Below are 20,831 nucleotides of genomic sequence, written 5' to 3'. Positions count from 1 at the left end.
TCGTTTCAGATTATGGCACTTCCAGAACACCACGGGGCAAAAGAAATTACTGGAGGAAGAAAAATGAAGTATCTGTGTCTGGCCCCACCAAAGAAGGTATTCTGAATGAATGCATTAGGGGGCAAGGTGATAAACATGAAAAAAAAATTTTCTATTTGCTGGCCAAAGGACAACTTAAGAACGTACAAATTAGGAGACATGTATGTTGCAGGTAGAAAACAACTTTTTCTCAGCTTCAAGTGAATAGTCACAGAAACAGCCTGGAGTAATCCAAACAATGGCCCATTATTTTACCAGGGAAAAAACCTAAGACAGGAATAGCACCAAAGCTGCAGCCTGGACAAATGTTCACATGGAGAAGACCATATGGAGAGGTGCCTACTCATCGTTGGAGAGACAAAGGCACAAGAGGAATGAAGTCATGCTGCTGACAATAACCCAGGGCTACAAAAACAATTATTTCTTCCACAAGCACGTTCAGGGCCGTTGGAGAGAAAAAGAGCTGCAGAAGGAGCCCAGGTGAATTTTTTTAAGAGACATAAACTCAGTAACTGTGAGAGGCTAGGTTAGAGAACCAGAATCAATGACATATGCAAAAAAAAAAAATAACAACAAAAACAAAAACAAAAAAACCACACACACACACACACAAAGAAAAACCAAAAAAAATATATATATATATCTGACTCTGCAAGAGATAGAAAATAGAGAGCGAGAGAGAGAGAGGCCATCTAATGATCAAATTATACCAGTGAGTATAATTTGGGGAATACTTTATACTCCAGTGCAATGGTCCCATAATTAGAGGTAAAAGATTTTTTTTTTAAACCTACCTTTGCAAGAATGTGCTTGTCTTTGATAATGTACTCATAAGTAGTCAAGAGGACGTTGAATTTCCCACTCCGCAGCTGGGGTACAAGGGAGCGACGCATTGCAGGGGTGCCCTGAATGCAAAAAAGTGTATATATATATATATGTAGGCATATACATTACCCAAAGGAAGTAATGTGTACATTTTGCTTCACTATTCATGGCTTAATGGAGCCCAGACACACGACTGAGGATTGCACATCTACGCATTATCATACACAGATCCATTATCCACGACAAAGTGCTTGGCAAAATCGCACACATCTGGATGCTTTTCAGGCCCTTAACAGGCAGGCTTTCCCACTGAAAACCGAGGGTGAGGGGACAGCCGGAGAAGGAAATTACAGCAACCTCGAGGTAGCAGAGAACCCGCTGCTCGGCTGAAAGGCTCCGTTTCTACGGGAGCGTGCAGCAGGCAGCCCGGGTGCCCGGGTAATTGCCGAACTTTGCAGGAACAGCGGGCATGGCGCGGCGCGAGGGATGTGCGATATTTGTCATTTGTATTACTCTCATCAGAAACCTCGCAATATGATAATTAACAATTTTCTTCTGCATTTCACTATCTGAAAGTAATTATGGTTTATTACAGTAATCTTCTTGGGATGATTAACTCACAGTGTTTGGTACATGATGTACATGACAAAACTTTACAACCAAATACAGTTCACAGATGTGCATATGGGAGGAAGAAAAAAAATTGGGTCTATTTTTTGCTTTTCCACATTTATATATAAATAAAGCATTCCAAACCTTGTAAGAAATCTTCACCACAGAAGGAGCCCATTTGTCAAATTCATATGTCCAGTTAGATAGAGTCCTATAGAACAAAAAAGAAAACATACAGAGAAAAAGACATTGGCATAAAAATCAGTGGTTAAAAAGATGTTCTTATTTATGCTCAGGCCTCACCTGGAAAGGGGCAAGAGAATATTAAGTATTTCAACTACATACTTCTTTGAAAGGTGTGGAAATAAGAGATAAGTGGGGAATAAGCTGCCCCCAAAGCATGACAAGTTGTGTTTGTGAGTTCATAAGAAATCTCATAAGAAAAAAATAAAATTGGGCAGCCTGGGTGGCTCAGCGGTTTAGCGCCGCCTTCAGCCGAGGGCCTGATCCTGGAGACCCGGAATCGAGTCCCACGTCGGGCTCTCTGCATGGAGCCTGCTTCTCCCTCTGCCTGTGTCTCTGCCTCTCTCTCTGTCTCTCTGTGTCTCTCATGAATAAATAAATAAAATCTTAAAAAAAAAAAAGGAAAAAAAGAAAAAAGAAAATTAAAAAATGAATAAACATGGGGGTGGAAACCCTTAATTTCAATATTGAAAACAGCAATTGCCCGAGTGATTTGGTGATTCGTTAAGAACAACCACGTAAGTCCTCAGAAAAGTTGAGTCAGGAAAAAGAAATGACAGAAGCACATGAAAATATTAAATGAATCTGTCAAGAAGAAGCAGGGGAAGAAATACAGAATGCCTTTTTTTTTTTAATCCCTGAAAGCATCACCATAATATAGGAGTCAGAACACACAAAACACAAAGAGCAAAATATATACTTGAATCGGAGATACAATTCGAAGGACATCTAAATACTATGGATTTGCATACTATAGATTCAGAAGCCTGCAGACACTCCTCACCTCATGTAGACAGAATCTGCAAATGCTAAGCCAGAATCCTGGTTTTTTTGTTTGTTTGTTTGTTTGTTTTTGTTTTGCAAGGACCAACTCTGTATTGGCACCGAGATCTACAAAGATCTCAGTGAACAGAAGTGCAACCTAACACCCACAGCCAGAGACACTACCATCGGAGGAGGGCGGTTCTGAACAGGTAGTCCTCCTCTGAGGAGAGTCAGGGAAAGACCTTGGAGGGAGCGCCCTGGCTCTGGGCATTAAATGGAGACCAGCAAGACCTGTTCTCCTCGAGCAGTAAAATCGCTGGCATTGAGCTGGTCGTACTGAAGGCAGTTTAATTCAAAACTCACAGTTATGACTGTGATCTAGATTCTGCTTTAAAAGTTTGTACAGTTGGGCAGCCCGGGTGGCTCAGTGGTTTAGCACTGCCTTCAGACCAGGGTGTGATCCTGGGGACCCAGGATCGAGTCCCATGTCGGGCTCCCTGCATGGAGCCTGCTTCTCTCTTTGCCTGTGTGTCTGCCTCTCTCTCTCTCTCTCTCTCTCTCTCTGTGTGTGTGTGTCTTTCATGAATAAATAAATAAAATCTTTTTAAAAAGTAAATAAATATCTTTTAAAAATTGTACAGTAAGGGTAGATTTTGAGAAGACATCCTTTTTGAATAAGGTAGCCTTTTGGAAACAGGACAAGGCAAAGGAAATCTTTAAAAAATATAGATATCTAAACCTTTCTGCTCCGTGAACCGCTTAAGGGGTGATGACAAATAAGAGCCAGCTGTGCAGCATGCAGGCTGTGTAGACTACGGTGTGGTGCTAAGGGCTGATACAAATCACTCTATCCCATGTTTAAAAGAGACCGGGGGTGGGAAGTGACAACCTTAGTCCAGATTAGACGCTCTTGGTGATCTTACTATGTGCTAAAATTCTGCCTTAAATGAAAAACAAGGACAAGCTACTGATAGGGCAATCTACAACCTACAGAACGGTAAGTACAGAATAAATGACTTTACTTACGAAAGGGGAACAATGATGAGATAGGGGCCATTGAGTCTTTTGTGCTCCATCAGATAAGTGATGAGTGCAATGGTCTGTATGGTCTTCCCTAGCCCCATTTCATCGGCTAAGATCCCGTTCAAATTGTTATTATACAGGGAAACCATCCATTCCAGGCCCTGGAGCTGAAATGAAGAGTAATTGCTTCAATTATCCAAGATCTGCACAGGTAATTAATACTAATACAACTCAAGTGAGGCTGTGACTTCTTAACTCCTCGGTGCTATACGTCGGATTTCCCACAGTAGGAAAGTGGGGGAAGCACCAACACAGAAAGAATTTAAAATATGAGCCTGTAATCATCCCTGCTGCTTGGCAGGTGCTAAGTGTTAATCAGATTTAGAAATGACGGGCTGTAGCATACTGGTGGGATTTTAAGCAGCTTTGCTGCTCATCCCTACTTAGCATTTCACAGTATATGACATTCCAGAGTTATTATAAATGAAGAAAACCCAAACTAAAATCCATTCCAACCACTCCAAGAACAAAAAGCCAATGTGAGGATTAGAGACAAACAAACCAGAAGGCAGGTTTGGCACACAGATCAGAGATCATTAGAAACAGCCTTCTTGGCAATGAAGCACCTCCCCCAGAGGGTGGGATCCCTTCAGTGAGGAAGCCGAGTGACCAGGGAGCCAGGGGTGCGCTGGGCCCAGAGGAGTACACTTCCTGATGGAGAGAGAGTTCCCGGGCATCACAGGGAAACTCGGCAGTCAGGGGGCTCCCCAAGGGCAGCCCACTGGAAGCTGACTGCCTGGAAACGTGTCCAACACATTTTTAAAGTACAAAAGCCCTGCACCAGAGATGCCACTTTGGACGTAAATACAAGAAAGGTTGGGTGAAGATACAAATCTGTTCCACTTCCGTCTCCCAACCACCAACGCCAATACCACCACCATTTCACAGACGTTGGGTTTAAATGGAAGGAACAATTCAATATACTTCTTTATTTTTACAATATACATATTTACATATTATATTATATATAGTTATGTATACATATTATATATTATGTATTACATAAAGTTGAGTATATGTAAATATGCAAATATATAAATACGCATATCTGCTCAAGTCAATTTAGCTTGCTAATTAAGTTATGCTTAGGGAAATGTTCATTTTAATTTGTTTTCTGTAAGAACAAAGTGAGTAATTCAATTATTTTCAATATTTATTAAATGATTGTTCTGGGCAAAGGACCATGCAAGCAGGTACAGTAGATGGATGGATGCCTGGCTATTTAAGATGCATGGCTCCATTCAGAAGCTTGCAGTCAAAGAGGAGACAAATGGCGTTCACATACAAACATGTACCAGGAAGTGGCTGAAAGTACGTGGCATACGTATAAATACATGTAATATTATTTAAAATTGTTCTGGCACACATTATACAATCCCACTGAGCAGAGGTTTTCTTAGGGAGAGTGCTGTAACAGTCTGCAGAAATACTTTCATAAGCCACGTGGGGTACCTTGTACCATGCAAGACTCTAAAGCACCCTACAGGATTTTGAAGAACGACAGCAACACTAAGACATGAGAGAACCAGGAAGAGCTCTGAGGGACTGGGCAAAGACAGAGAAGGGTACAGGGGAAGTGATTGGAAATCACAGGGGCAGGCAGGATGGGCCGCATGCCTGCGACAGGACCCTGAGACCACCAAACCTTTAGGGAAAGTCAACTAAATCCCAGAAACATTTGGACAGTGGTAGTAGGATTTTTTTTTTTTTTTTAATGAAAACTGGCAAGGGGCTGAATTTTGCATCTGTGTTAAACCCAGATAAAACAGAAGCATAAACTGGCAGCAGAGGAGACTAGAAATTCACAAAAATTGTGGGAGGTGACTTGGATGTCCGTAGACCCTAGAATTGGATGGAGGGTTTGGGTAGCGAACCAAACTTGTGCAACTTGCCCAGGAGGCAGCAGGAAGACCCCCTCTATGTCAGGGTTATGTAACCATTAATGATACAAAAACTTTTCCAGGAGCAAAGGGACAGAAAGCTTATTCCTGAGCAGAGTGATTCAGGCGGGGCACTGAGCCATAGTCTGAATGGGTTTGTGAGAAATGGAAAGGATCTCATCCGTCAGAGGCGGGAGGTCAGAGTCCAGGAAGAAGGGAGACCGTGTAGCAAAAGCACGGCAGGGGACAGACACGGAGGCATGCTCGGAAAGTCTACAGCAGCCCAGCAGAGGGACAGAAGCATGAAACGCACAGATGGAAATGGGGGTAATTGGGTTTGGAAAGACTGAGGACAAGTGATGAGGAAGGTGTTGGATTGCAGGAAAAATTAAATTGGCATGAAAAGCAATCTATGAATAATCCAAAGAATGCATCTTGCCTGCACAGACCCACAACAGTTTATTAGAACTGATTAGGAGTTAGCATCTATGTCAGGTAGGCCAAGTACAATGAAAACAACACCCCATGAAAGCAGCATGGTCGTTGGAGAAAACGTGACCTTACTACAGCCGGCATGGTGGGCTCCAGGGATATCCATTTTCAGGACATCCCCGAGGTCAAAAGCAGTCCTGTAATATCACTAATGGCATTATGTGCCGTTCACATCATGTTGACATGTTCACTGATGATGCAAGAGCAGCAGTGGGTACAAACTGCTGGCACATTAACATTAATCAAGATGGGGCTGTGGCAATAGTCACTGGACCCTGCACCCCCACACAGTGGCAGTGAGCTCAGTGCCAAGTGTTAAGAGTTTAGGGGAGCCGGGTTCCAAAAAGTTGGAGAACTTTAAGCATATACTTCCTAAAGTATATTCCGAAAGACACTAATTTTACAGGTGGTTAATAGGGGACATATGAACAAAAGTTATTTCACTGCAGGATGCTGCTATACAATCATCGATTACACATTTATTTTTGCAGAGTGGTGAATGTGCTCATGCACACCAGGGATTACCAGGAGGGGTCACTGCCAAGGTGCCCACATAGGTCTGGTTGGCTCAGGACAGTCCTGGCTATGCCTCGTATGAATATGAAGGGCCCCTATTTACTCTCATAAGCATCCGAATTTGCAATAGTAAATTATATGGCAATTCTACCTCCAGGTGATACTATTTCTCATATTTATTTGACCACAGAACTATCTTTCTTTTTCTTTTTAAGGTATATCATGAAGCAGACGTTCCCAGGAACATACTTTGGGAAACACCAAAGTGGTGGGAGGTAGAAGATAGGAGCTGACCTTATTCCAACAAATCAAGTGAAATGTCTATTCTGTTTACAGGACACTTTTCATCAAAGCTCACTGTTTCACTGTGTCTTAAAAAAAAAAAAGCATAAATGTAGACAGTGGGTCCTAGAAGCTGAAAATCCATGGAATTAAACTAGAGCCAGCACCGAGGTTTTTAGAGAAATACTTCATTCACCTCAAGACAAGGCACAGATGTTCCCTATACTCAGAGTGCGGCTGGGTTTTCCATTGCAAAGAGATCCCCCCAAAAACCATTCCAAATGTTAAGCCCATATTTCTTAAAACACAACTCATCCTAAATTCATGAAAGAGAAAATGGGTATTGCCCTGGTACGATGGTAAAATAGAAGTGTTCCAAAGCAAGAATTATAGGTGCGACAGAGAGAATCATCATATTATAAGCAATGTGACCCTAAATGCCTCACCATCATCAACCTCCTTAAGCAATCCACTTACACATGTGCAAGACACACTTACACATGTGCAAGACACACATCAAGTTAGGTAAGGGGCCATGACCTGCCAACAAGGCACAAACCCCAACAATTACCTGATAATGCTTCAGGGTCCCGTTAATGAGGAGGGCAGACTGCTTCTCCACCCGCTCAGAGATGGCATGGGCCACCGTGTAGTAGGATTGAGAGCCTCTGGCACTGTACTGCATGCTGTACTCATCGTCCACGTCCTGCTTAGCTGTCCTGAGACAGAGAAAGTGGAGAATCATCCATAGATCACATGGTGCATGAATGGCGAGCCTCACACAGCTGCGGTAAGTATGGTTTATTTATTACCTCCTTCATGTCTTCCAGTTAAAACACGTTATCGGTAGCCCTCACAAGACGGGAGCAAGGTAGACATGAGCATCACCCCATTGTATGCATGTGGGAGAACTTCAGGCTCACAGGGGTCAATTAATTTGCCTGGGCCACGTAAAAGGTGGCAGAGTCAGGACCTGCATACAGGCCCGCCTGACCTCAAATGACCAATATTAGCATGAGCCGCATCCCTGCAGATGAACTCGCTGCCAGTGAGGCTGTCCTAGGGTCCCCAGATGCAAAGGCAAATCCTATCCACAGAACACTGTCCAAAACTTGCCTGACACATGAGGGAAGGAGAAAGATGACCAGAAAGATGGGAAAGAGCAGGCCAGCTTCCCCTTCCTAAGCCTTGCTAAGGAGCTGGTGTTCTACTGCACAGGCAGGAAGAAGCCACTGGAAGGTTCTAAGCCTTCAGTGAAGGAGGACCAAGAAAACCAAATTTCCTTGTGTTGGGCCTGCAGCCCCAAAATAAAAGAAGAAAATATTACAATGCCTATTTCTGCTTTTTATCTTTTTTAAAATCTCATCACTTTAAAATGTTATCTTGGGACACCTGGGTGGCTCAGCAGTTGAGCTTTTGCCTTTGGCTCAGGGGGTGATCCTGGGGTTCCATTGAGTCCCACATTGGGCTCCCTGCATGGAGCCTGCTTCACCCTCTGCCTATGTCTCTGCCTCTCTTTCTCTGTGTCTCTCATGAATAAATAAATAGAAAATCTTTAAACAAAATAAATAAAACAATTTAAAAAATAAAAATAAAATGTTCTCTTTTGCAATCATTTCCCCCAAGTTGTCATATTAGAGCTACATGAGCAAAGAGCTGACATGGAAGATGGCCGGGGTGAAGAATGGAGCTGGCACTCGGATCTGGGAGGAGGATGGGGTGCTGAGGGGTTCTGGGGTACTGTGGAGATCACATGGTGGGGTGGGTGCTGGCTGGCAAAGCGGATCTGGGGGGAAGGGCATTTCTCATGGGTGCTCAGATAATCCTTCCAGATACTCATGACACACATTTTCACAAGGAGAAAGAAAACTGAGCAATACACACTCAATGATCTGCTTGGCATCCTTCTCAGAAACCTCTTCACTGTTTGGATCCAGAAGAATTTTCTCTTCTGTGTCCTGCCGACTGGACTCTTCTTCCTCGTCCTAGGGAGGGAATAAAAGACACGGGAAGGATTCCATTTCAACAAGGGAATCTCTATGACTGGCATCTTCTGAAAAGAGGATGAATGGTATTCAACTTCATAGAGTACATATGATTGAGGGAGGAAATAAATTTAACACCTATCTAACTCAGGTGATATGCCATTCCATTTCTATTTAAATCACTTAACAAGAGAAGAGAAGAAACCCTCTGAGGATCTGTTAGGACCCTTGCTCCCAAGAATAATTATGTAAACGTCATGGCAGATGGATATTTATCAGTTTGGTTATCAAAGAGTCCTGCAGACCATATCTGCTCTCACCCAGAAACATTCTACAGCCTTCTCTCCAATGCCAGACTTTAGAGGCTAACTACTGCCCTTCTCATAAAAATGCTCTCTGATAATGGCAGTGGGACTGGGATGTCTCCCGTGCATTCAAGGTAGAGGGGCTGGAGCTTAAAAAACCCACTGCTTTGTGACGACTTCACATCACATATCTCTGAATATTTAGATTAAAACTGTCGATAACTTGGCAAAGGATTCATTACCTCCTCCTCTCACTGCATACTACATTCTGCTGATCTGTTTAAAAGCTTCGCTACAGCCATTATGTCCACAACCAACTGGTGTTGAAAGCTAAATCCTTCCAGATAATCCAGCAGAGTTTCTTTAAAAGTAGATTTCAAGAGAATTATGCTTCCCCATAACTCTTGAATGAGAAACTATGATGTGACATGATATTAATGCTAACAATCAAACCTATGACAACAGATCACTGAGATGCCTGGTGGGGAGCGGGGTGTTAGGTGAGGAATCAGTACAGCCCTGAGGAATGAAGCAGCTCTGAGCAGGGACATGACTCGCCAAGAGTGGTAGACTCGAGATAGGGACTTGGGTTTGTAGACTCCCAGGTCAGAGTTCCTTCTATTCCCAGCCACCTCGAGCTGTCTCCTATTGTCAATCCTGGGCTGGCATCGGTGGGTTCAGCAGCCCCTCTGTCCCTCCTGGCCTCTTGGACTCAATGACAAGAATCTTCCAACGGACCCATTCATTCATGTAAATAAGAAACATTTTAAACATTGATTTTTGTCAGCTTCAAATACCTCAGGGCAAACATGGCCTGTAAGAAATAAATAGCATGCAACCTGAAGCAGTTGCCTTTTACTGGTATGCTTTCTTTTTGAACATAACTTTTATTATTCCTTTTCTTTGTAAAAGTTAAACCAGTGTTTATGGTAGATTAACTTAGAAAAAAAAAAGGAATAGAAGAAAAGCAAAATTGTCTAAAATTCTGGTGAGCTATATGAGTGGCAGGGCTACTCTCTTTGAACCAAGATCCCTCTACACTGGTAAACAGAATTAATGAGTACCCACTAACAATGCTCTTATAAAGGAGATAAAATCTTCTTTTAATCCCTCTGTTTGTAATTATTACACATTTCGTAGTTGATCCTAAAAAAAACCTTCACTGCTATTTCTTAAGTTCTGTTAAAGGCAGCCAAGATTACCATTTTAGGTTCTAGATACATTTAGGGACTGTTCCCTTTCCCTTCTAAGACACCGAGAGATGTGCTTCTCTTTGGGGAACGGGTGTATCCAAGGAATTTAAACAAGAATCACATTTAAAGAGAAACTGAGAGGATTGATAACCTCATCAAACCAAGTGTGGGTTGCCCTTTCATCTAAGCTTCCAGACTTATAATTCTGAATAGATTCCTAGGACTAAAGGACCCCAGAAACTTTTTGGGGGATCAGCGTCAGCATGAACCAGGTAAGGCAGGGTATCACCTTCCCAAAGGAACCTATCTCCAGTTCTCCCCAGAAGACCTTTCCACCACTTCCAGTATAATGCCAGCTTCTGTTTTCTTGGTTTCACCTAACTGTAGAATTTGTCAAGTTCCACCACTGGCCAGGAGCCCCAGGTGGGGTCACTGCCTCGCTGGGCACCCACTGTCACAGCTGTGATCCATGCTGAGCTCCAGATGTCCCCCAAAGGCCAACCCTGGAGGACCAGTGATAGCCAGACACAGGTGCTTCCCACATACACTCCACATGCAGATGCCTACATACCTCCTCCTCGTAATCAGAATCGCTCTCCTCACTGTCGGATCGAGGTGCAACTTCGTAACTTAGGGAAAAGAAGTGGGAAGGAGAAGGGACTTAATTTTTGAAATTATAAGACAATATACACACACATGACCCAACTAGCATATTCTAGGTACAAATGATCAATGTAGGTAATAACTTTCAACTATTTCCATGAAGGTCATGCTGTTTCAGTGCCAAGATTTTACGGGGACCACAAAAAATCGAAGAAGCCAAAAGACATCAATATTTCTGCATTAATGCCATACCCAGGGTTCATTTCCAACCAGGCATCCAACTGACTTGCTTTGGGTGCTTCTGGTCCAAACAGGACCTTGCCAGTTTCCGTGTGAGTCACTTTGACAGGCAGGTCACTCATCTGACTGCTTTCATCTATGGGCTAGAAAGGAGGAAAAAAAATAACAAAACACATATCACTGCTTAGTGTTAAAGACAGCCTCTCGATTCTGTTTCTCAGGCTTTTGGCTGCCCAGCATCTGAAACCTTTTTCCATGATTGGAAAGTTCATCACCTAATGAGTCCTGGAAGGAGGTGGGAGGCCACAGCCTCCTACTAAAGGAACTGAAAGCCCCAGCCTCCCTTGCAGCGAGGGTGCCAGCACCGAGACCTCAGTTCCATCAACTGGACACACTTACCAAGGCTCTGAACTAGGAGCTAGAAGGTCAGGGAAGCCGGGAGCAACAGGCGTGCTGGAGGGAGGACAGAGCACACGGCTGGGGCGTGCCAAGCTCCTGCTAATTCCCAGGGTCAGCCACGGCCTCGCTGACCAGCAGCACAGCAGAACACTGGCTGGGGCCTCAAAGCATGCTCTCCAGGCTCCCTGGAGATTCAATGGATTACCCAGGATCCTATTAATATTCTCCCTCCTGACTTAAATCTAGCAGAGTTTCATTTGTCAAGCCCCAAATAATACACACCACTCCCCAACACCTATTGCAAAGTCGTGGTTTCTGAGAAAATGGGAAAAGAAAAAGGTAATGTAATTTGTGACACCTCGTGAGCGGCCAGTATGAGCTTCTGTGGAACCACAGGGCCTGCTATCTAGCTCGGCCACTGGTACCTGGGCGCGTGATAAAGCCAGAAGCTCTGCTCATCTGAAACCAGGCGGATGGACTGAGACTGAGCTGAAGTTCATTATTAGATGCTCCATGAAAAATAGCTCGCTCAGAAAATTAAGAGAATAAATGCAACTGCAGAGGCTGTGTTTAACCTACTTCAGAGAACGGATTGTTTTAAAAGGCCTAAAAAAATGGAGTAATCCTATGCAAATGAACGCTTCTGATTATAGGGTGCCTACACCTGTAGGACAGACCCCCAAGCAAGACGCTGGCTTGGAAATGCTTGATTTGTGAGCAATCCAAGTTATCTATCTCCTTAAAAGTAATTATTAATTGGACTTAAATAAACATGATAAGAAACACAGGATACTACTGCAGCTTATCTTCCGTATTTTATAATAGGAAGCGACCAAGAAAAAAAGAAAGTTCTTTCTCCCTTCTCCTTCAACACAACACTGTCAGAATAAAACAACAACGACAACAATATATTAGTGATTATCCGCCCAAAAAGGCTTTAAAAAAAGAAAAGGCCTACTCCAGACTGTCTTTTCTTTTTTCTTTGATGCGTGCTAAAGCAACAGATGCAAACACCATTACTCTGCATGCGGGAGGCCTTCGTCGTTCAGGTGAAAGGGCGTCTATACACCCACGCGATAAAGAAGGAAATCTACCAGTAGCTATCACCTCCCTTGGAAAAGTCATATTCCATTATCTTGAACTATTATAACACAGTCTGTTTTATTGCTTATGTCATGCCTCAGAGAAAATCGGGAATCACTGTAGCTGGAATTAGAACTTTGGCAAAAGCACTGAACCAGCATGGCAGGGTGTAAGAACATTATTTCAAAACAAACTGAGCAAGATGTCCACTTTGCCAACTTCAGCAAACAGAATGCACATGTGTTAAGATTAAAAAAAATAAGAAGAAAAGAAAAAGAAAAAAAAAAAAGGTGCATGTCACACCAAGATCGGTGGCTAATTTTCCCAAAAGATAATAAGAGGTAGAAGCGCTGTGACACTAACAAGTTAAATCTCTCCCGTGTGCCTGTTAATTACAGACCGATGAGAGGCACGCTTAGGTAAGGCTGGGGGCTTTTACGAATTAGTGTTGTTCCTGAGTGCTCCAATATATAGTATTCTTCCCCCAGAACGGCCCACTGAGACTGCTGTACACATTAGACACTTCTCCTGATCCTTTCTTTCCTTGTGATGGATTACAGTGGTTAAGCAACATTTACTGTTCAAGAAGTTTCTGCACTGAATAGTGGTTTCGACCTTTTTTTTACTGGGTCTAGGTTGTTCACATTCTCCGTATGCCTCACATGCACAGATTCTAGAAGAGTCCCCCAAGCAGATTTATCAGAATCTGTGAGAGGAGAAGGCTGTTTGAAACAAACGCCTTTCCACCCTGCTCAGAGGGGTATGCTTCCTCATGTGAATCCCTGAGCAGAGAACTTTTGAGTTTCTGGAGGAAATAAATCCAATAAGTAAGTAATTGTGTTCTCATGACTCAGGAGAAGGTTCAAAATTCTTGGAAATCACATTTAGGAATGTGCTGATGAATCTACAAAGAGGAGCTCTATCGTCAGCCTATACAAAAATGTAAATATGTAAACTGTGTTTATGGAGTTTTATAATTTCAAATTAGTAATAGATTAAGGAAACTGGGTCATATCTGTATCATTGATGGGGAAAATGCAATTACAGAATCACTTAAGATTTTTGTACATTCTATGTATTCATAAACATATATGCGCACGGAAGATTCCGGAATCATACACAAGAAACTTAATATCGGTTGATTGGCAGTCTGAGATGGAAGGAGATTACTTTCCAGTATACCCCTTTTACACTCATCTAATTTCCTACTATGCTAATGTACTACTATTTTTACTTAGAAGTGAATAGCTGAGTAAAAATGAAGTTGGTATTCACAGAAAATGGTGCTGTAGGGCATGGCGGGGACTCATGAGGCAGAACACAGCAGGAATGGGTGCAAAACCTCTCACCTCTCCATCTGGTCCCAGGGCAGACTCTCCTCCCTCGGCAATCTCTTCAGCCTTCTGCAAAACAATATCAGATGTTACATGTCAATCAAGAAGATGGCTACAGGAAGAATTTTGTGGCCAACTCAGTGGCACAAAGAGCCCTTGAACACTACCCGCCACTGTCATCTAACAGAGCTTAAGTATTGTTGCCTTTTATTTCTATTTCTCTTCTCTGTCTGAGACAAGGTGTGTCTTTTTACTGGCAACTTGCAGGGAGCTACTGAAAGCCAGCTGTGTTTCAAGGCTGGCACACACCAAATGATTTGTGGATCATGCCTTCCAGGACCAAAGGGCTGAAGACGTGAGAGTATCAAGGCTTGAGGTCAGCACGTGAGATGTCTTTCTCGTGTTTGGCACCAGGAAGACAAATCCTGACGTCACCAGCTCACAACCTTCTAATTCCCCTTAGCAAGTTTTCTAAAAATGTCTATCGCCAGTAAACTTGGAACCGCTCTCAGGTCATGAAAATACAGAATCATACAACATTCTGTGAGTTCTCTGAATGTTTTCCATTCTACCTAATTGGCTTTTCATATGACATGGTATTTCCACAGGGGGTGAGATGAGGAGATTTGATGCAGATACTGTGATCTCATGAAAAATTCTATCATCTCCCATTTCCTAAATATTTCAATATCTTAGTCCATTAACCTCTATGTGCCTCAAAGACAGCCTAAATGAAAAGCTAAGATTATGTCACGTTTTGTACATACCCGAGAGAGTCTCATCTGCAATAAACACAAAAGATTCTCAAATTTCTTACATTTGTAACAACCCTCCTGACAAGTGAAATCTTTACCATCACCTTTACAGAATTCTCATTTTAAAGTTATTGCTGGAAAACTACATATTCCTCTGTGTGAGGAGAGAAAAAAAAAGAAAACACAACTTTAGTCATGTCCTTTATCAAGACATTTAAGAAAATGAGCTTTCCTCCCCTGGGCTCTTTAGTTAATTAAAAATATATATAATGATACAGAATCGATATTAACTCTACTTTGTTTACTTAAGGCATCGATTATATAATACATTTTTGCTTTCCATGGAAATAACTCAATTGTCTCTTGACAAAACAGCTTTTATAGAAAATGTTCAAAGTCCACCCTTTGGTCTATGCTGAAGGAAGAGCAGTTCCCACAAATGTTTGAAATTTTTGAAGTTCTTTCAAATTTTTCTTACAAGAAATACATGTATATATATATTTTGCCAAAGCACAAGGCATGAAAAAATTGTAGTGTTTCTAGCAAAGAGTAGGAAATAAAATGCTCCCTTTGGTTATGTTTTCCCCCTCAAATTTAATTTTCTATTTGTGCCACCCCAAAGTGAAAACGTTTACAAGCTCAAAAGGAATGATCAGCATTGAAAAGCCCCAGGCCCTAGGTCTAGGCTATGGATATAGAGAACAATGGCAGAAAAGCTCAGAAAAGAAACCAGCAGCCCCTAACAGTTCCACTTTTGGAATTCTCAGGCGACTGTTTTAATTAATGGGAGAAAGTCAATTAATCCCACCATTCTTTCCATACACATCAGAAATAAGCTACAAATTTGGCCAACAAAGAGAAGCAAATGAGACAATGAATAAGCCAATTTCCAATATCTAGCTAGTGGAACTGGATCACTGTCTCAATGAATAGTACGTTTAAAAGCTTGAAGGACCATAAATAATAGATTCGAAACCATTCTAAGGGATACTCGTCTATGACTATGCTACTGACTCGCTAGAGTGGCATCTAAAAACTGCCCCACAATCAGGCCCTTCCTTTACTTAAAAATCCTCTAAACTCATTTCAAAAATTCCATTCAGTATCAAATTCGAGAGGCAATGTAACATGAGATTTGAGAAACTTGGTTCTAGGATTAGACCACCAGTATTTGACCCCCAGCTCTGTGGCTAAGTACGAGAGACCTCAGCAGTGTCATCTTGAGCAAATCTCTGTATCTTGGTTCCTCCTTTTGTAAAAAAAGGGACAGGAACTGTCGCTCCCTACAAGGGAGGATCATGATCCAGTTCTGTGTGCACCATCCAAGGTTCCATGACATATATACAGCTAGCAGCAATCTCCACAACGTAAAAGATTCAATGGTAGTCCGAGGCCTATTCCTTTCTGTCTGTGAGGTTGGCTCTAGCACTGGCCGGAGTCAGGGATTTCTGTTTTGTCATTGGTGTCCCCCATCTCCCCACCCCAGCACCTACATGAGTCCCAGCACATAAGTAAATATTTGGTGAATGAAGGAAATAAAGAAAGCATCAAGAACAATGCTTTTCGCTTAGCACACACACAATGAGCCATCAGGATTGTAATTAGAAGCCAATGTATCTGCAAGCCATAAAATAGTTAAGAAACACACACACAATTCCTCACTGAGCCAGCTGACACTCTGGGACAGGTCTCTCAGGAGCCCTGAACTTACACCCAAACTTGCTGTTACTACAAGAGGTGGAAGCCAGGTGGCAGTCTACTCTGTGGCAAGAGACGACACGTTCTCCCATCATGCCTTGGATTCTTGCAGTGTGGTGACCCTCTCTGGATCTCACATCACACTCCTGCTTTATCCTCGCTGCCCACTCCTCCCCAGAAAAGACAAAACAAAACAAAACAAAACAACCCACTGCAGTTCATCCATGAATCAGGAACTAAAGGGACCCTGTCCTGGCTTCTTCCTACCTGCAAAAAGTTGGCAACTAATTATGCTGCTGGAGGGAAGGAGGGAGGGAGGGAGGGAAGGAGGGAGGGAGGGAGGAGTAGAATTCGCCTGGTGATGGAAGGGGAGAAGGAACACATTACTCATAACTGCAAACAACGTGACTTCCCAACTTCCAAGGCCAAGGGCAATTTAGAAATCTCACTCAGGAACGTTCACCAAGCCGTGGGCACAGCTACCGATCTTCCCGGCAGAAGCTAAGACAATCAGCCTGATAGGGGAGAGAAGGCAGACGAACCCTAGACGAGCAAACCCCGGGTCAGCCGAACCCAGGGGAATGAACCCCAGTGCAGCGCCACTCAGATGACCAGAACACAGGACACAAACAGCCTCGGTCTGTAAAGAAACAGTGTCATACCAAATATTTTACGATTTTACCATTCATATTATAAAGTGAATCCATTTTTCCCCCAGCAGGGCTGACTCTATGCTGAAACAACATTCTAAAGTGCTGGCTTCTTAATGGCTCCTTCTGTTTCAGTGGAGATCCAACTTCCAGAAACCACCCAGGTTCTTTTTACTGTCTGTCACTTAAGTGGACCTTTGAGTATGAGGACTGTAAAATATACCCAAGAATATCAAATTAACAGGCAGTTGCACATGACTATGGTCGCACCCTGCAGAGAAAGCCAATTCCAACATTTTTGACTCAAGTAACTGGTCGATCCAGTTAAGCAGGACTTTGATCCAAACTTCTGTTTTCACCCATTTTGATGCTGAACTAATCAAATGAATCTTATCTCGGTGGTATTGTGTTCACCTACCTTTACCACAGTCCCTACACTCAAAATGCCCAGAATTACCTTGGAGCCTTCCTTCCAGGGATGCCTGGGTGGCTCAGTCTGTTGAGTGTCTGACTCTTGGTTTTGGCTCAGGTCATGATCTCAGGGTCATGAGATCAAATCTTGCATCAGGCTCTGCTCTCAGCATGCAGTCTGTTTCGGATTCTCTCCCTCTCTCTCTTTCCCTACCTCTACTTGTGTACTCGCTCTCTTGCTCTCTCTCTCTCTAAAATAAATAAATAAATCTTTTGGAAAAAAAAAAAAGCAAACAAAGAACCTTTCTTTCACCTGTGAAATTCTCCTTATAGGGGAAAATCCTCATCTTGGGGGGAAAATAGGAGAGAGAAAAGAATTGAGAAGAATTGGAGAGTAACCTGAATTTAAAAGAAATGTCTCTACCACATTTCTACTTTGTATCTCATGCTTTTTTTCACCAAAAATTGTTGTACCAGGAGGTTTTTCTGATTTGTTGGTATCCAAAAATGATAAAAAAAACCCCACACATCCTACTACTATACTGACCAGTACAGTATGCTGTGCCAGAAAGATTTCCCCTCCAAAACGTCACAGTCCAGAGATTTGCTTTTAACAGTGTTTGCTGAGAAAGAGAATGAAAGAACTTTCAGAAGGAAGAGCAAACACGATGCAAAAGATACTTGGCACAGCAGTCCTCCACGGATCCTCGGATCCTCGATGGTTCCTGTTAGTGTCGTGAGTTTCCAAGAAATGTCACACATTCGTAACAAGGGTGTAGTTCTGTTGGTATACCCTGCATTGAAAGATCTGGAAGAGGGAATGAAACACTTATTTTCGGCCTGAAGTCAACAACTCAGGAGGAGGGACCTGTGAAGGGACTACACTTCTTAGTTGGCTGGATGTGGGAGGTTGGGGCGTGGGGGAGGGGGTGAGGGTGGCTGGCCTGGGCTCCTCACTAGAGCTTAAGGAAAGTCACCCTAGAGCCCTGCAAGGACTACCTTATTACTACCAGAACCCAATGCAAATTAGAAGCCCCACAATTATGAAATGTTCTTTGTGGGAACTAGCAAGGGAGGTAGGTGTAAGCAGAGTCTACCAAAAATTATAAATCCTTTTTTCCAACTGCATGTCTCAGTGGTCAAAGAACTTGTCACTGTCCTGAATGACATTCCACCCAATACTTAACTGATCCTAACTGGGGGTGGGGTTGGGGGGATAGCCATTTATTCTCTCGATATCACAGAGAACATACAACATGGGAGAAAATACCTTATTTTCAAAAGAAAAAAAAACCCTTATAACCACATTTCAACAATTGCTCTCCTACATTTATACCACAGAGTGGTTTGATAAAATAACTACTATTTACTGAGCACTTCCTGTGTGCCAGGGCACCTTCTACATGCTTTTTTTTTTTTTTTAAAAAAAAAGCTCTTATTTACTTATTCATGAGAGACACACAGAGAGGTAGAGACACAGGCAGAGGGAGAAGCAGGCTCCATGCGGGGAGCCCGATGTGGGACTCAATCCCAGGACCCTGGGATCACGTCCTAGGCCGAAGGCAGATGCTCAAACACTGAGCCAAAGGCTACATGCTTTAGATACACTTTTCCATGTAACCCCATCACCTTCTTAGGGATCCAGTGACTAAAGCACTAGGTAATAGATCTTTTAAGGAAATATTCTATAAGGGAATAAAAGCAGATTAGTATGATATGTTTTCTTACGCAGTTATTAGCTTACAAGTTGGCAGACTAGCATGACTTATTGGGCAATGGCCCAATTTTCTACGTTAGCATGTTCAATCCTATTTGTACACACCCTGGTGGCTTTATGTCGCCTCATGCCCTCTTTTTATCCTGTAGTCACCCAGCAGATGTTAGAGAACAATCATGGCAGGGGATAGAGACCTCAAGGTCATGCTGAGTGCGCATCGGAGTATGTTAATCCCGTCACACTGCAAAGACCGGTTTCACATAATTAGATATTTCAATACTTTACAAATTATTCCTCCTCTAACACCTAGGTAGATACGTATAGCTCGCTTCCTTTTCTTTCACTTCAAGGGCATGAGTGGAAGGCCAAGCTGAGAATGAGAAGTTCTGGAATGATTTATAAATGTATACTTCATAGCAGTGGCTCTAATGGTGAGAACAGAGGCACAAACACGGTCATGGTAGGTTAAAGGAAACCCACTCTCCTGGTTACCAACAACAAGGAAACACAATACACTCTGGCAGAAAGAAAGAGGCCTTCTCTGTTACACCGGGGCAATATTTAAAAAAGAAAAAAAAATTAATCCTTTTCCAATTCAATCACAAGCTCAACCACACTCGTCTCTAACAGCGTAGACAGAGCCCCCCCGGATCCTAGCTGCCCTGTTGCTATAGCACGATGCTGTTAGTTCACTGGGTCAAGAAAAACAAAGGCTTCTTGATGCCTTACTTAATTAAAAAAAAAACAAACAAAAAACGAAACCGGACTGCTAATAGGCACAGCTTAATATTCAGTTCCATGGGAGAGCTGAAAGGGTCAGCACAGAATCTTGAGGCTTCTGGACACAGCCTTCCTCCCCAGCAGAGAAGCTGGAAGCAGCCACTCTCAATCATTCACTCTAATGGAGGGAAGAGCCACAGATAATCCAGACTGCCAAATAATCAGCTTTTGAAAGCATCCGTTTCCTTTGCACATGAATAAAGGTGCATCTGGAATTAGGTAACTCGCTCTGAAACCAAGTCTCGGTGCCCTGTGAAAGAGACGGTTTTCAGGAAGGCCTGGGAAGGGGGCCTGGTTTCTTTTGTGTCCTTTCTTTATAACCCCACATGTCCCAGTGAGATGGTCCCCGGAAAGAAGGGGCAGAGGGCTGATGAGAAAGTGACGATTCTGCACCTTCGATCACGTGGGATGTCCTGCAGGAGCCACCCAGAGGTTCCCACGGGGCAGATAGGGACGGCTTTGGTCTGAATCATTCGTTTGGTAGGAAATCAGGCCCCCTCCCCAATTTGGCTCCCCGTCTTTCCTTCACAGAGTTTATGATTATATATTTAGGTGCGTATCTGACCAACGTCGGTCTGTCTCTCGCTCTCTGATGGAATTGAGAGACAGGGTAAGTATGCTTTTCCCCCAACATCTCCTTCTCTCTCCCCCAGCATTCAGCAAGCTGCTTAGCTCACAGAAAGTGATCAGTTCCTATTTGTCGGGCAAACAGAAAAAAGAGAAAGAATACGTGCTACCAGCACACGTGAAGGCAAGAGTTTGGAAGGAGAGAGCCAACCTAGAGATCACATGCCGTTGGCAGCACCAGGAAAAATATTATGGCAGGTTCCGGCTTTGTACAGATGAACACAAAAATACAGGCATGATCACGATCACTCAATTATATATATTATATATCTATCTTTTCTTTGCCTACAATGATAGAACAATCTAATATCATG

At 42.9% G+C, this 20,831-nt stretch overlaps 1 protein-coding gene across 5 annotated transcripts in view; it reads right to left on the bottom strand.

The window, feature by feature from the left end:
• SMARCA2 (SWI/SNF related BAF chromatin remodeling complex subunit ATPase 2) overlaps window positions 1–20,831 on the bottom strand; it is a 175,772-nt gene that overhangs the window by 107,762 nt on the left and 47,179 nt on the right. For all 5 annotated transcript variants that reach the window (XM_077908407.1, XM_077908414.1, XM_077908408.1 and 2 more), the window contains exons 10-17: window positions 13,895–13,948; window positions 11,076–11,206; window positions 10,792–10,849; window positions 8,622–8,722; window positions 7,309–7,456; window positions 3,511–3,674; window positions 1,621–1,687; window positions 834–944 (exon numbers count right to left, since the gene is read on the bottom strand). In XM_077908407.1, coding sequence (XP_077764533.1) covers window positions 834–944; window positions 1,621–1,687; window positions 3,511–3,674; window positions 7,309–7,456; window positions 8,622–8,722; window positions 10,792–10,849; window positions 11,076–11,206; window positions 13,895–13,948 — 834 coding nt within the window. The remainder of the gene's footprint in view (window positions 1–833; window positions 945–1,620; window positions 1,688–3,510; window positions 3,675–7,308; window positions 7,457–8,621; window positions 8,723–10,791; window positions 10,850–11,075; window positions 11,207–13,894; window positions 13,949–20,831) is intronic.

The sequence above is a fragment of the Canis aureus genome, chromosome 1 (assembly GCF_053574225.1).
Source record: "Canis aureus isolate CA01 chromosome 1, VMU_Caureus_v.1.0, whole genome shotgun sequence".
NCBI lineage: Eukaryota > Metazoa > Chordata > Mammalia > Carnivora > Canidae > Canis > Canis aureus.
Note: the sequence above shows the minus strand (reverse complement) of the source record. Positions and strands in the feature narration are given on the sequence as shown.